The 16,688-nt window shown below is 45.4% G+C and overlaps 1 protein-coding gene across 1 annotated transcript in view; it reads left to right on the forward strand.

Annotated features, from left to right (window-relative positions):
- Positions 1 to 16,688, forward strand: part of COL9A3 (collagen type IX alpha 3 chain) — a 93,051-nt gene that overhangs the window by 4,218 nt on the left and 72,145 nt on the right. Inside the window, exons 3-4 of the mRNA XM_084854364.1 lie at positions 10,729 to 10,764; positions 14,442 to 14,513. Coding sequence (XP_084710490.1) covers positions 10,729 to 10,764; positions 14,442 to 14,513 — 108 coding nt within the window. The remainder of the gene's footprint in view (positions 1 to 10,728; positions 10,765 to 14,441; positions 14,514 to 16,688) is intronic.

Genomic DNA, 16,688 nt, shown 5'->3' on the forward strand with positions numbered 1-16,688 from the left:
CAGAGAGGATTCACCGCCTCTCTGACATCAGACCCTCCAGCCTGCGGAAGTGCTGGCAACACTGATGTCTGTCTGTTTGTTTTTAATTTGAGGGTGAAATTTACAACACCAGTGTCAAGGGCTCCTTGGAGGCCTCTCTCAGTCTAATCCAGCAGCCAAGTCCAGACACAGACAAATGGATTCTTTTCAAAGCTTTATTCCTCTTTTACAACTTAACAACTCTACCGTTAGCAACTAGATATGAGCAGCAGAGTAACTATGCCCTAAGTTGGAACAGTTGGTCCCCGTTTGAAAGGGAATTACTGGCAGACCCCTGAACTTAAGGACTAGGGAGAGTCCCTCCCCTTTTCCCTTGGATCCTCTGGGCGCAGCCATTGTTTGCGCGCCAACCGGGCACTACGCCTTCTTTCTGCGCCCTCCATGTGGCGCCGCTCCCTGCGTCGGCGTCACATGTCCAGCAAGTCTTCTTCCCACGCTCTCTCACTCCCGGGAGCGCTATCTATGCCAGGAATGCCGGTGGGAGGAATCTCTGCCAGCTGTTGGCCCTGGGAAGGATGAGCGCGCTCCTCTCCCAGAAGCGACTGCTCTTCCTCAGAATCAGAACTACTCTGGGATTCTATGGGCTCAGTGTCCACCCTGACAACCAGCACCCATTCAAGAAATGGTGTGCATGTGAATGTTTGCGATCAGAGTGCATGCAAATTGGTTTTATACAACAGGGATAAATCATGGATGTAAATAGCACATCACAGACATGAAATGGCCTGCATTTTGTTTTGTTTTTTAAAAGGCTATTCCAAAGCTGAACAAATGGCAGGTAAGTGCCAGTGACGTTCTTCACCAGGAGCACCATTGGGTCTGGAGCAGTGGTGCAGAACCCACGGCCTGCAGGCTTAATTCAGCCTGTCGGGCTCCCCAGTGTGGCCCAAAGAACCTCCTTTGGCCCAAGGATTCCACCTGTGGGTGGGGCTTGGCATCCATCAGCCTCAGCCAACATAGTGAATGGTCAGGAATGCTAGGAGGAGGAGTCCAACACATCTGGAGGTGACCAGGTTGAGGAAAGAGTCTCCTTGCATTCCTCCAGGGGGTGGGGCTTGGCAATCTGGACTAAGATAACGGCTTGGGGATAGCGGTTGGAGGGGTAAGAGACTAGGGATAGCGGTTGGAGGGGTAAGAGACTGGGGATAGCGGTTGGAGAGGTAAGAGACTGGGGATAGCGGTTGGGGAGATATTGGTAGCAGGGGACTGCTGATGCTGGGAAGAGCAACTTCCTTTGGCACCTCTCACCACCCCCAATGCAGATGGAGAGAGGCATGTAGAGGAGGTGCCTGACTTGGCCGGCACTGGGGGACGCCACTTCTCCCAGCACTGGTTGAATCCATTTGTGCACCACTTGCCATCCCAATTGTGACAACAAGTGGCACGCAAAACCAGGAGCTTCGCTGGGACCAGGAAGAGCACCTGCTCCTCCTAGCGCCGGCTGGGTCCCTTACTTTATGCTGGAGAAAGTGAAAATGGGCGGAGGAACAAGATGATGACATCACTGGGCAAGGCCACGCCCTCTGATCTCATCCGGCCAACAGAAGGCCTGTGAGGGCCACTTCGGCCTGCCACCGAAAATTAGCTCCATGCCCCTGATCTCGAGGGCCAGCCTTTGGGAACCATTTCTAGGGCTGCAGATAGGGAGGAAAGATCAGCTCTCACCCCTGCGAGCAGAATTGTGTTCTGCTTGTGTGGTGGGGAATTGATATCCAAGCCTGGGCTTCTCTACTTCATGGTTTGCCGCTTACAGGGGCAGAGAAGCCCATAGCAAAGAGTGGCATGTGTTACCACACGGCTCACCAAGTGACCAAGAACAAGCAGAGGAGGGAATGCAGGAGAGCTGTTTCCAGTGGCAATTTCAAATTGGCCTCAAGGTCTAGTTATTAGGAAATAATAATGTTTGTTTTCTTTTATTTATCTCCTGCCTTTCTTCCACAAATGGCACCCAAGGCAGCTAATAATAATAAAATACAGATTAAAAACAAAATCTCAGTTAAAACATAGCATAAAAACACAATTAAAAACACAACAATGAAAGAAGTAGACAGCACCCAACCAATAAAAAACCCTTCAGCACCAGACCAATGCACATACCAAAGGTCTGCCTAAATAAAAACATATTTGCCTCCTGGCGGAGGGACAACAGAGAGCGGGAGAGCCTTTCAGCAGGGAGTTCCAGGGTTTGGGACCAGCCACTGAGAAGGCCCTCTCTCATTTTCCCATCAAATGCGCCTCTGATGCCAGCGGTACTGAGAGAAGAGCCTCTCCCAATGATCTTAAAACCCAGGCAAGCTGGTGTGAGAGAAGGCCGTCTTTCAGGTAGCCTGGTCCCAAGCTGTATAGGGCTTTATAGGGCATAACCAGCACTTTGAATTGTGCCTGGAAACAGGCCTGTAGCCAGTGTTGTAACAAAGGAGTCATGTGTTCTCTGTAACTGACCCTAGTCAACCGTCTGGCCTAGGGATGCGCAAACCCATCTCTGTCCCTGGACCGTGCTCGAGCCCCTTACCCCAGTGACCTCATCAAGCTTCACGGTCACCATTTTTTGAAAATTAAAATGGCAATCACAAAATGCGCATATTTGTGTATGTGTGAAAATGCACCTTTTTGTGAATGTGCATATTTCTGTAAGCTCGAAAATGTGCATTTTTGCAAAGATGCGCATTTCCGCACATACGCAAATATGGCATTCACAAAAATGTGCGTTTTCACGTATAAACAAATATGAGCATTTTTGCGATTGGCATTTTATTTCTCAAAAAATGGAGACTGCAAAGCTTGATGAAGCCACTGGGATGAGCGCAGGCCGTTCACTGAGCGTGGGCAGGGGGCAAGCAGGGGCAGGAGCTCGGCGAGCGGGGCTCGGGGGTGCGGGCAGGGGCGGTTCCGCCGGGTTCCCAGACGGAATCGTGCACCCGCACCATCCCTAGTCTGGCCACAGCATTTTGGACCAGCTGAAGTTTCTGAACACTTTGCAATGGCAGCTACCATGTAGAGCGCATTTTAGTAGACCAAACAGGATGTAACTTTGGCATGTGTGACCGTGGCTAGATCAGACATCTCTAGGAATAGGCACAGTTGGTGCATGAGCCTCAGCTGTGCAAATGCACTCCTGGCCACTGCCGAGACCTGGGCATCCAGGTTCAGGGCCGAGTTCAGAAGTACACCTGAGCTGTGAGCCTGAGCCTTCAGTGGGAGTGTAACCCTATCCAGATTGAGTCCTTATTCCCTGATCTGCTTTTTGACTAACAAGGAGCACCTCTGTCTCGTCTGGACTAACCTTCAATTTGTTTGCCCTCATTCAATCCGTTACCAACATAAATGTTTCACTTATTTTATTGAAGTACGCTCAGAATGATGCAATAAAAATAACGGCAACAACAAAATAGTGCACTCAAAGGCAATATTCTATGAACTTTGTGATTGCATTCTCTAAAGGATAACCTCTTTAAACTGTATCCCTTCACTATGGTTTCAGTTATGGTTCACAAAAGGAATGTCAAGTCCTGCTGCATTTAATTCATGCAATTTAATTTCATGCTCTTCATCAGTTATATAGAGCAATACTATTGGTGTGTGGGGGGGGGGCAACACATGGAGTTCCAAAGGTACAGACCCAGGAGCCATAGGATTGCAGCCTAAATGTAACTGAAAAATTTCTCCCCCAATTTGTAAGATATGCAAACTTACTGAATTTGTGTGGTTTATACAGACCATGGAATTGTATTTATTTGTTTGTTTGTATTTATTTATTTATATCATTTCTATACCGCCCAAGAGCTGAAGCTCTTTAATTCACAAGAATTAAAACTACAGAGTGCAGAATAAAAACAATATAAAATATAAAAGCTTAAAACCACAATATAGCAGTACAACCAGAATAAAACCTGGGATTTAAAATTCAGATTTAAAACACCAGAGCTAAAAGATGAGGAAGCTAACATGCTAAAATACTTCAGAATACGAATGTCTTCACCTAGCGCTGGAAGGAGAACAATGTGGGCGCCAGGCGAACCTCCCTAGGGAGCTCATTCACAGCCAGTGGGGCCACAGCAGAAAAGGCCCTCTTCCTGGTAGCCACACACCTCACTTCCTTTGGCAGAGAATTCAAACTTATGCAAAGAGAATTCAACCTTCTGAAACATTTGGATTGCCTTGGCATCAGATTTTGATATTTTTTCCCCTTCTTAGTGCAAAATACAGCTCTTCCCCTTCTCTTTTGATCTACGTGCTCAGAAAAAAAATATTGCCATCAGTGTCTTGCTATCGTTAGATTTATGGGAGGTTTGAACAGATCCCCCCCCCCCTTGAATAGGGAGAAATGAGACGCCAGCGTTTTGATAAATGCTACTCTAGTACCTGCAAATTAATCCTTCAGGATCATATTCTGAGATCTTAACAGTTTGCTTACATGAAAGCATTTTTCTTTTCTTTCACATCTCCTTGTCACGTGTGGCAGTATCCTCTTCTCCCTTGGCTCACATAGCACTGAGCAAAGCTTAAATGGGCTGTTTGAAGCAGAAGCCAGAAGAAGGTGTTGCTTTCACAATGGTCAGAGCCAGTGTGGTGTAGTGGTTAGAGTGTTGGACTGGGACTTGGGAGATCCAGGTTCTAGTCCCCGCTCGGCCATGGAAGCTCCCTGGGTGACTTTGGGCCAGTCACTGACTCTCAGCCTAACCTACCTCACAGGGTCGTTGTGAGGATAAAATGGAGAGGTCTATGTAAGCCACCTTGGGTTCCTTGCAAGAGGAAAAAAGGCTGAATACAAATGTAATAATAAATAAATAAATGTAATAACAAACTAGTGATGCTGTGTGATGGGAAAGTGCAGTGAATAAATACCTAAGCCCATTTCAAATGAGACCAAGCCTCCTCCAAACCTTGGGCCCAGTTCAAAATAAGCCTGGCTTTTCCCCCTCTGCAGCAAGCCTTCTGCACTATCCCTTTCTCCAGTGGTGGCTGGTGCCCATTGGGGCTGGTGGGGCAGAGGATAGAACAGATATACAATATTGTACGGAGATTGTCAGAGGCAGGCAGTAGAAGATCACGCATGGCAATCGGCAGCTGGATCCTGTGCATTGGAGCAAATGTACCTGGTTGTGGTGGGATTTTCTCCGACATAAGTGTGTGGGGAAGAGGGAGAGGGTCACTGCCCCACTTGCCCCAAATATAGAGCCACCTCTGCCTTTCTCCAGATTTACAAAGCACGGGGGCAGCAGGGAAGGCATCCAGCAACCATTATCCTTGGGATTCTGGCCTGGATGCTCCCATAAGCATGCAGGGCAGTATTCAGGTGCTTTGGGAAGCATGGGAATGATTGTTCCCATGATTTCCTTGCAGCAGCATCCGTTGAAGCTAGCTGTCAGGTTTCCTGAGGCAATCTGACACTGGACTCCCAAATCAGTGAGATTTCTTTATTGCAGGGAATCCCATGGCAAAAGCGTAATGGTTACACTCCTCAGAAATCATATAGCTGAAGGTAAGTAACTATAGGCTCTATGTAATTCCAGAACAGACCAAAGCTAAACACTACTACCGTGACTGAGATCCTCAACATGGTTTCTCCGTTGCCATCTCCACAGTTCTGAACACAAGGGAAGGGACTCTGGATTCCTGGGTACCTAACCCAGACAATCCTTTCACAGGGCTCCAACCCCAGACATGGAAAGGGAATGATTCCTGGAATGAACCCATCAGGCAATCAGGGGATAACTTCTTGTAAGGCCTAACAACCTACACCCATAGAGAGTCCAACTTTGAATCTTTTGTTGATAACTCTAGGTTACATGGTCAAGGCCTATCAAGATCAAGGGAAGGGCTTACCCGCACACTCAAGGAGTTCCAGGCCACCGCTTTCGCATTGGCAACTCCACACTGCATGAGTTCTGGCAGAGGGAAGTCCAAAAGCCGTAGATCAAACCCAGCCTGCCATACACTGAGCTGACTACAAACACAGACACACAATCCACAGCAACGAGAGTTCAAGTCTATGAAAAGCCTCACAGTACTTTTCATGGCAAGTCTTTAATGGTCCAGAGTTCCAGTCCATGTGCCTCCAAAAGCCCAGATGATGATGGATCCAAACAGAGAAGGCTCCGAGCAATGAAGACGAGATGTTCCTAGCAAAGGCTTGTCACCTTTGCGTCAGCTTAAAAGGGAAGGTGTGACTGTAGGACACCCCCTCCAGATCCCTTGACAGGCAAGGGCCTTTAGCCTCTCAACAAGGCTCCTGTCTGAACAGGGCAGCACTGCTCAGCCTCCAGCAGCGACGCTTCGACCTGGGCGACCCTTCTGCAAACCCCACACCACCTCTGTCAGGTTCTCACAGCCAGCTTCCAGCCTCCCTGCCTGCCAAGGCCAGACCACCAGGTGGGCAGGGAGTTGGGTGACTCGCCCCGGCTCTGCTGTGAGAACACTGGCAGAGAGAAGCTCACACAGACTCTGACATTCCAGATGCTGAATAGGCCCAAGCCTTTCCAGTCAAATCCTGGCTATAACCTACAAGGCCCACTGCAGCTGGGCCCTGACATTGGGGAGCATGGGATATCACTAATATTTTCTGGCGTAGGGATGTTCTCGGCTGTGTCCAAGCCTGAATCTGAGGCCTACAGTTGTTATGAACCTAAGTTGGGGGCACTGCTCCGTGACCTGTCCTTTACAGAACTCTAAGAGCAAAGAGCCATGACCGCTGCCCGGTGATGCCCACATGGTGGAACAGTGCCAACTGAAGTCAAGCTGCCAAAATCTCTGCTGGCTTTTTGGCATCTAGTTTAAAACCATGGTTCTCACAGAAGTTGTTTTCTTGCTGGGAGAAACTAGTTGGAACTCCATTTTCTTTGCCGTAATTCATGTTGAAAGCTTTTTGACTGTGATTTATACTTGTTGCATCTGGTTTTAAATTGTGTCCTTAAGCTTTAACATGTAATATTATTGTTAATATTGTTATTGTTTTTGCCATGTTCATGGCACAAACCATCCCAGATACATTGTAAATAAAGTTGATAATTTGGAGAGGAGGGGCAAAAACCTTTTTGTGGGGGGGGGGGACCCTGATCATGTGGAGGCTTTTAAGTGTGTTCAGCTGAACACACTTAGTGACTCTTCACATGAAGCTTTTCTTGTGCACTTGTGGTCAGTTGCTGACAGAAGTTTGCAGGTCCTTTTCATGATGTCCTCAACCTTCAGTGCCTCTTCTGTTGTTTTTAAGCTTTATTCCGGCTTTTTTTTTTTTTAATTGCTGAAAGTGCAGTAATAAATATAAACCTCCATTGAAGAGGTTGTGTATTTCCGGAATCATGCAATATTGCAGTGCCATCTACTGGCTGTATAAATGAAACACATGGAACTTGCCCACAAACGAAACAGCCCTCCCGCAAAAAGGGGGAAGCGCATGTATTGTGCTGATTATAATCCAGCAAAGACTCCGGAAGAAGCCACCCCGGTAAGGGTGTGGGATTTTTGCTTCATGTAGAGATGCTCTTAGAATCTCCCTTCAGACTTTTGTGCTGACTGTGCAAAGATCAGGAATGGAGTAGATGGGTCATGTGGGGGTTGTTGGGGTAGGCCCGGCACACACCACAGCACCCTACAAATTTAATGCCCTCACATGTCCAGGCTAAACACTTGAAAGGGGTTTCTGATTCTGTGATTACATCACACTGATCTGGGAACATGGGAGAATCCATCCATGGTGTGCTCCATTTTGCTACATATTTATTTAGGCAAGTGATTCCAGTTGCGGGGGAGGGGGGGAGACAAGCCCAAATTATTTCGGATTTGATGTGCAGATCACTAAGCTACCAGCAATAGGCACTGGAAAGAATGCAGTTGCAGTTCAGTTTTATTGTTTATAACCTTAGGTTATCACAATATAACAGAAAGAAAATACCCAGAATATTACAAGAAGTAAAAATGAAGAAATTAAAAATAGACCAAGAATATGTCTAATAATTCAGAACAAACTAAAATTAATGACAAAAATTCCCTGATACTAATTTCCAACTTTTATAAAAGTGTCTGTTAACCAAACTAAAAATAAAACATACAAGGCTAAAATTAAAAGTTTTAAACCGTCACTTTTATCTGATGCAACATATTTCATCTGCTTTATTAAATCTGGTGTGGACTTTAGCTAGTGCCATTAAGAAAGTGACGGCTCTTCTCAAGAACTTCATGTCCTTGTTATAAAGCAAGAAGTCTATCTTCTGGCAAACTGAGCAGTTTCTTCCCATTTTTAGCAAGCCAACAAGATATTTTCCCTCTGATGTCTTGCATCAGAGAACAATTAAACAAATAATGAGGAAGATCCTCAACCTCATCTGAACCACAGTGACAAAAGTGCAAGTGATAAGATGTTAGTCCACTAGCAAGGGCTGCAGAGGGCATTAACTGAAATGTGGCAAGAGTTAGTTCCTTCCCCAGACTGAACTTTTCAATTTTAAATAAATAGTCCTCTGGGCCTGGAATATGTCTTAAATTGATTATACCACGGAGATAGCTTTACAGTCATAAGAGATGCAAAATCTTCCTGCAAAAAAGCATCACTGGGGTGTAATTTAAACTCCTTTTTAGCTAGAGCAGGATCTCTATGGAGGAAATAAGAAATAATTTCCTCTCTGGAAGAAATAAGAGTTTTTCTACACAAGGCTGTTCATCCACTGTATCTATTTTCAGTTTCATCACAGAACTGAGATCCGAGCACCACAGGAGGAGCATTTTCTTTCCTGCTTTTCCACTACCTAAACTCTAGGTGACACTGTGGTATAGCAGAATAGCACAGATACAGAAGAGGAAAACACACTTTCACATTCACAATTAAATGCTACATTTCCCCTGTTCTAATGAAACCTGCCGAAAGTGATGGTTAGACACAGAAGCAAAACTGGAAGGTCATGACGTTATCTAAAGAACCTGTAAATAACCATGAGGAATGATGGGCACACGATAAATGCCTCATGTAGAAAAGCCCTAAGTCTCTGAATAAGTTGTTCCAGGTAACATAATTTTGCTAAATGATGCTCTGGCATTTCCTTAAGTTTAACCAAAAATTAAAAGCCAGTTGGCATATAGGTATGTTCCAGGCAGCTGCAAAGATCAGTATGTATTTTTTCACTTACGGATCAGAGATGAGAAAACAGCAAGCAGTTATGAGCAAAAGGATAATTCCACAAATGCTCCCGTTAGTAAAAATATTAATTGGAGAGCCACAGTTTGGGGAGAACCCAGCATGTACCATCTCAAGCACTTTCTTGTTTCAATGTTGCCTTTGAGAACAGAAATACATTTCAGCCCCATGAAGTTTTGGATAATAAACCCTTAAAAAAACAGTTGGTGTGCTTGACATAATCTAACAGGGTAATTGCTTAGCTCCTAAGAACAGAAAGCCTGTGCTGTCAATCAAATGGGAATTGATTTAACTAGCTTCAAATATTAGGTGTCTGATTTAAAAGTCTATTTTTTATAAAAATAGGAAGTGATTTTTCCCTTTTATGTGAGCTGGAGATAGATTTCCTGGGAATAAGTAAACTCTTGTGAAAAGGAATTTGTGCTGGGATTCCTTAATGATAATCAATTAATGGATGATGGTTATGATCTGACTTCTTTTTCTTAATACATTTTCCTGTTCTATGGAGCATCAGAAGGGTGGATTCATGGCTTAACTACACATTAAATGTAGGTGATCTTAACTTTTTTGTTTTACTTTAGTGTAAGTGCACGGGCCCTTGTTCTAGATCAGAACCCACTGTGCGTTCATGGGGGGTTTGAAGTCTTCCCACTTAGCCACTTTCCCCTCCTAAAATCACCCCCGAACACACACACACACACACGAGCTAAAGAAAAAAAAAACTCAGTTGGCGCCAGTAGAGGATGCCTTCAAAGAGAGGACTGTCCTCTTTCAAAGAGGTCACATAGCTACCCTATGGTTTACCACTTCAGGAGATATGACAGTCCTACCAACTCCTCTTCCCAACATGCAATGCAAGTATACTCCATCTTTTGTGTTATTGCTGCTGTGAATCACTGGGACAACACTTCTGTTTTGGAAAGAATGTAGGACATTTGGCTTCCTGAACATCCCTTCTAATGGCTTGCTTGCTGTCAATCACTCCTTTGATCTCCATAAGAAGAGCCATGGTGGATCAGACGAAGGGTCCATCTAGTCTAGCATTCTGTTCACACAGCAGCCAACCAGTTCTGGGAAGCCCACAAACAGGACATGAGTGAAATAGCCTCCTTCTGTTGTTACTGTCCATGGAGATTAAGACAAAGCCACTGTATGTAGTAGCTACTGATAGACCTCTCCTCCATGAATTTGTTTAATCCCTCCTTAAAGCCATCTAACTTGGTGGGCTGACTGATCTTGCTCTTGGCAGCTGAAATGTTGGTGCTTTCTGGGCTTTTAAAATGAGTTTATGAAATCCTTAGTAATGATGATGACGGTAATATAACAGGATTAAGATTTAAATTCTTATATCCTTGATTGGTCTTTGGGGTGGGGGTGGGGAACATAGTCCTACATGAGGAAACCCATGGAATTTCTAACATTCAAAATCAGTACTGTTTTCCCCCATGCAACTCCTCAAAACATAGCCCACGTTGGCATATTTACTTTGTGGTTGTAAATTGGGAACTGCATAGAGGCAGGAACCTCTGTCTTAATTCTGCTGTCTTTTGTTACATGTTTAGGGAGAGCCCGGTCCTCCCGGCTTGCCTGGTCCAGCAGTAAGTATTTTCTTCATTCATTTTGTCCATGGGGGAGGTCGACAAGGAATGAACAGAAGTATCTTTGGGTTCAAGGGGCACACAGTTATAGGGGAGTAAAGGGTGTGGGAGAAGAAGGGAGAACAAAAAGCTGAGGAGCACATTTGTCTGGGGAAGAAAAGCAGCTTCCAGTCCCCTCATTATGATTTCAGAAGGAAGGATGTGGAAAAGAATGTGGAAGCCTCAAATCTGTGGGGCTGCAATGAAACCGCAGAGAAGTGCCCCACAATTCCACAGGGACCAGCCATTTCTCCTTCTCCACATGCTACACAAAGCCACGTCCCCTTCTAAGATTGTACAGCCTTGTAAGATATACAGCCTTCAACTGGGATCCAAAAACAGTGCAGCTGAGAGGAAGGCGGCGGTATTTCATTTGGACGTCTGAGAAAAAAAATGCAGGGGTGCTAAAATCTTTTTTGCCCACTCGCTCAAACACAAAAAAATTAGGTTTTCAAAATACGATACTCTATGGAAGCTTCACCCCCTGAACTCAGCCCTCATGGACAGATCCCTTCTCATTTAAACAGCCCCTTTGCACACTCGCCCCTCCCGTTCCAATAGAAACATCCACACGCCCAGCTGGATTGAACTAAGCACACACACACACACACACACAGTGGTGTAGTGATAAATTCGGAAATTCAGGAGCTCATCGTGACAGTCTCGAAGGACAGTCCAAAAATTTCAGGCCGCTGTGTCAATCCATATCAACACTAGGAGTTTTCATCTCCACATCTTTGGTAAAGCTAATAGGTCTTAATTGGCCATTCCAGACCAAGTCATCCCAAAAACTTTGCATTCCAACATGGAACAATGTATTGTTGCTTGGAAAATTCATTCCTCCCACAGCTACAGTGAGAATCGCAGCTAAGCTCAGAGGGAACAGGGAATTCGGGGGGTGGGGGGTGGCAGATGACATCAGCGTCCCTGCTAATGAAAAAGTGCCAGGCCTGTGTCCCTGCAAGCCCTGCCTCCTCTACACCACTGAAGATGGATGAATCCTCCCAGAGGATTCTAGGGGGGCCCGTCTGAAAGGATAAATATTTAGCCAGTGAGCCAACACAGGCAGCAACACATACCTCCCCACTTTATGGTCCCACTGGGGATGGGGTGAGGATGACTAGAATGACTGATGGTGCAGAGGGCAGAGAAGAGAGACCCATTTCAAGAAGAAATCTCTTAGGATGTTCAGTGGTTAGAGCAGAAGGTCTGTAGACAGGTTCTGAAGGCTGGAAGCTCTCCTGTACCCGTTGTGCTGGGGGAGGGGTGCAATTTCTGGTCCTCCAGATATTTTGGCCTACAGCTCCCATGATCCCTTGCTGTTGGCTATGCTGGCTGGGGCTGATGGGAGCCATTGATCAACACATCGGGAGGGCTGCAAGTTGCCCACCCCTGTGGATACGTGGTCATGCTAGGCTTAACCATGTAGTTGAGGCCTACAGATGAATACCGCATTATGTGGCTACTGGCATCATGTGGGAAGTGTTTAAGCCATGACTGCTCCAGGTTTTGGGGTGGGGGATACTTGGGTGAGGCACCCTCAGTGGGCCCCCACTTGGGCGTCCTTCCTCATGGCCACTGTCACGGCTGCTGCTGCTTCTCTTCCTCATCCTTTCCGCTTGCTTACATGCAGAGAGCCAGTGAGCGAGCAGGCAGCAACCACGTCTCCTTCTCACCACGGCTGCTTGCTTTGCTTACACTCCCTCTGGGCCAGAGCGAGAGGGGGGTAAGAAGCAGGCTGAAGTGGTGAAGAAGAGGAGCAGGTTGAGGGGGCTCTTTTCGGTGGGCCCCTAATGAGGTGTGGATCTTCGGCAGCTGCCTGACCATGTCGACCTTTGATGCCAGCCCTGCATTTCAGCAGCTACCATACGGCTCCTGTTTGGTTGAATCCCCAATAAGTCCAAGCATGAAGAAGGTGTTGCTCCCGGAATTTTTTTTTTTAGAAGCCCCGTCTGATGTTTGCCTAAGATTACAATAGGGGGGTCAGGCAAAACTGGAGAACATCTAAAATAACCTGCTGAAAAAAAGAGACATATAGTTTGGGCCTTCTTCAGGTGCTAAACTAAAAGAAGGGGAAATAAAACACGCAAGTACACATTTTTAAGCAAAATATTCAAGTTAAAAAGTTATTATATACTGAAATGCGTTCGGATATTTCGAAGAATAAACTGCATAAATCCTTTGTTTCTTCTTTCTGTAAGATCACAATACCAGTTTTCCTTATCTGGACAAAAAGAGTCTGTGGTACCTTAAAGGCTAACAGTGTTTTATTACTAATGTTAGAAAAAAAAGGAGACTCCATAACCGTTGGCGTCTCAAGTTACGTAAGAGCCCGAGTGGCGGGAAAATATAGGCGGAGCAAAAAGGGAATCATACTGACACGCTCATGACTAACAGCTTGGTAAGCTGATAGTGACTGTTTATTGGATATTGACTTAGTGAGCCGATGTACTAACTGTTTCATTGGTTACTGGTAAGAACAATAGAAGCGATATGATATAAAGGGCTTTTGCACACGTGTCTCGGGGTCCACACTGCTCTGCACCCGTTTTGCAAAACGTTCAATAAAATAGTGTTGGATCCACTGCCGCCTGCCTGGCATTCTTTTCTTCTAAACCGAAAGCAAGGACTTTTTATCTAACACTAAGACATGAGCTTTCGTGGGCTAAACCCACTTCATCAGATGCAGGAATGGAAGTTTCTATCCATTCCTGCATCTGACAAAGTGGTTTTAACCCACAAGAGCTCATGCCTTAGTAATAAAACACTGCTAGTCTTTAGGGTGCCACAGACTCTTTTTACTTTCATACCACAGACTAACACGGCTGCTCCATTTTAATCTGATCTGGACAGGAGCATGTTAGTTACATCCTCTGGAGTTCTTTACACTGCATGATAAATCTTGGTGATTTGCAGAAGGTGATTTGCACAAATCTTGGTGATTTGCAGAAGGTTGGCAAGGATTTCCAACCCCCAATAGTTTCGCGACAGCAAACATCCTTTTTTCCTCCTCAGGCTGCTGAAATCAAGAAGATTCTGGGGGGAAATACGAGTAGATTGGTGTGTGAAAGATTTGTGTGCAAGTTCCAGTTCTGGTATTGAAAACAAATTCCTGGGCTGAGTTTGTGTTCAGAGGCACTTTGTCCCACAATTCTTTGTTGGCCTTCTTGGGAAACTATTTTGTACCCAGCTCCATTTTTTGGACCTGGGGGTTATAGTGAAAAACAAAGTGGGTTCCGGCAAACCTCAAGTCTGCCCACCCCATGCTTACATGACAATACCATCCAGCTATAGCAAAGTCACATATAGAGGTGGCTAATTTCCTCTGCTTGGAAGCCCAACTAAGCTTGAACACGATCCTCAGAGGCTGTAAATGACTTGTAGATCAGCTCTGCTGGCTGGAACCAAGTTTTTGTCAGGGTAGTGTTGCTTAACTGGAAAGTTGTAATTGCATGAGTTTGTACATCTGTTGCATATTGTAAAATTTTGAGATTTGTGTGACTTTATTCTAAGAAATACTTTGTCGGATGCTACTATAAAGCTAGTGCCTTAAAAAGTCTTAACTCTGTATGCCAGATCATCCCATTATATCTCTGTAATTGTTATATTAACAGTGCCTGCCTATTAATCTGGTTTAGGGGCCTAAAGGGTCACCAGGGAAGCTCGGGAAGTCGGGGGATGCAGGATTACCTGGCCTTCCAGGAGTAGATGTAAGTATGAAAGTTTCCCCTTTTCCCCACATTCATGAGAGTATTTTCCATATTTCCCAGAGTGCTTTGTTAACATATTAAGGCTGTATTCTAATGCTCAAATTATGGAGGGAAAGGTAGACAGACCCATAATGAAAACCTCAAAGACCCCCTGACTCTCCCCGCTTTTAGCAAAATCATGCCTTCCTTAATGTTCTAAAAACAGTAGCCAAGAAGGCCCACCACAAGAGGTAAGAGGGCTGCCCCCTTCCTTCCTGTAATTTGAGCACTACTGCAACTCATGGGTAATGTTCAAATGTGTTTTTGCATCCCTGTGTCTGCAGTTTGAGTGAACACCTCCTATATATTAACAGCAAATCCATTTTCCATTTTCCAAGGGTGGATAGCTATGTAGCCAAATTGGCATCCACCATGCACAAAAGGGGAAGTATCAGCATGCTCTGGGAAACCCCAAAGAAACCCAGAAGTAGAAAAAAATGGGGGGGGGGCTTAAAGGGGGAGGGGAGAAAAAACCCCAAACAGTCCAAGAGGAACTGAACATACTCAGTGGACATAGAATGTTAACTGACTGTTGGGCAGGGCGGGGGCGGGGGTGGAAAGCTCTGTGTGTGTGTGTGTGTAATGGAATATATTGGAAGAGGGCATGGCTGGCTGACTGGAAACCCAAACAAAAGATCATTCCATACTGCAACATTTTGTTGCAGGTCTCACTTACTGTTTAGAACAGGGGTAGACAACGTGGAGCCCCCCAGAAGTTTTGTACTACAGCTCCCATAATCCCTGACCACTAGCCAAGCTGATTGGGGTTTATGAGATATGTAATCCAAAAATATGGAGGGCCCCAGTTTGTCTACTTCTTGTTTAGAATGTGTATTTGGGTTTTGGGATTTAGTCTGTCCTAGAACCTAAATGAATTTGAGCAATTCTGCTCAAATCTCTCATTTTGTGAATTTGGGCAAGTACTTTTCATTTGCTTAAAGGTTCCTGAATTATTCCAAGTGATTTTTGCATAAGTCTCCTTTGAGAAGGCTAACCCCAAAGGGTGGCTATAGATACTGAAATTAATAAATATGTGCATAGAAAACTGAGCTAGAGAAGGTGTCAGCACTGGGCTGTGCATTACTAAGCACATGGGGATCTATCTGGAGCCTGAGTCCTGGCAGGATTGGGGCTGGAGTTGGACGGAGGAGCAGGGCAGATCCACAGGAGGGTCAACACGGAGGCCAGGTCAGCAGCAGTCCTGAAACCAAGGCACCTGTCCAAAGGAGGGCTCGGGGAAGGATGCAAGTGGGAAGAAGGACAGAAGAGTAGGAAAATAGGTAGAACAACTGGAAGACTGGGAGCTTTTCTCCGTGAGGCATTTATTGTGTGCTTATGATTCCTTACTCACACTTGTTTATGGGTTCTTTAGACGATGATGTGATCCTCCGGTTTCGCTTTTGTTGTCGCAGAGCACTTCCCCAGTTTTTTTAGAATTGGGAAAATGGGGTATTATTTCTGAAAGCACTGTTTCTACTTGTGCATTTGCACTGTTCCGCTATACCACAGCTCCACCTAGAGGTTGTATAGCAGAAAAGCAGGAAAGGAAAAGCTCTTTGTCTAGAGCTCGGATCTCAATTCTGCAACGAAACCAAAAGTTGATACTGGGATTAACACCCTAGTGTAGAAAAGCTCTGGGAAAGGGGCCAGCAAGCAGGGAAATACAGGAAGAGGGTTGTATCTGATGTTTGTCTAACTGAAGTCCCATTCATTTCAATGGGTCTACTCTCAGTAAAGCCAACATTAGATATAACCCAGAATAAAGAAGCTGATACAAGAGATATGTAGAACAAGAGTGTGGAGCTATACAAGGAAAGCCCTAGTCTGACTGTTGCAAAGGTGTCCTCCAGGAGCATTTATAGCCAGGTCAGTTCAGGAGGAACCAGTGGCTTGTCTCTAGAATTGCAGGGGTGGAGCTATATACCAGTGCCTGGGAGGCCGTTTCTGCCCCTTCTTCCTTCTTTTCTGCATCCTGGAGTGTCTTACCGTCAGAATTCATGAGCACAGTGCCAGTGGGGTTCTGGGTTTGAGTCCTGGCCAATCTTGACAAAGGACTACTGTGACATAATTTGGAGTCCTTATCTGACAGTCACCTAAAATCTTTCATCTCTTTTAAAAAAAGTTTTTAAGCATTCC

This window comes from Heloderma suspectum, chromosome 4 (genome assembly GCF_057233095.1).
Source record: "Heloderma suspectum isolate Gila_16-S chromosome 4, 16-S_ref, whole genome shotgun sequence".
NCBI lineage: Eukaryota > Metazoa > Chordata > Lepidosauria > Squamata > Helodermatidae > Heloderma > Heloderma suspectum.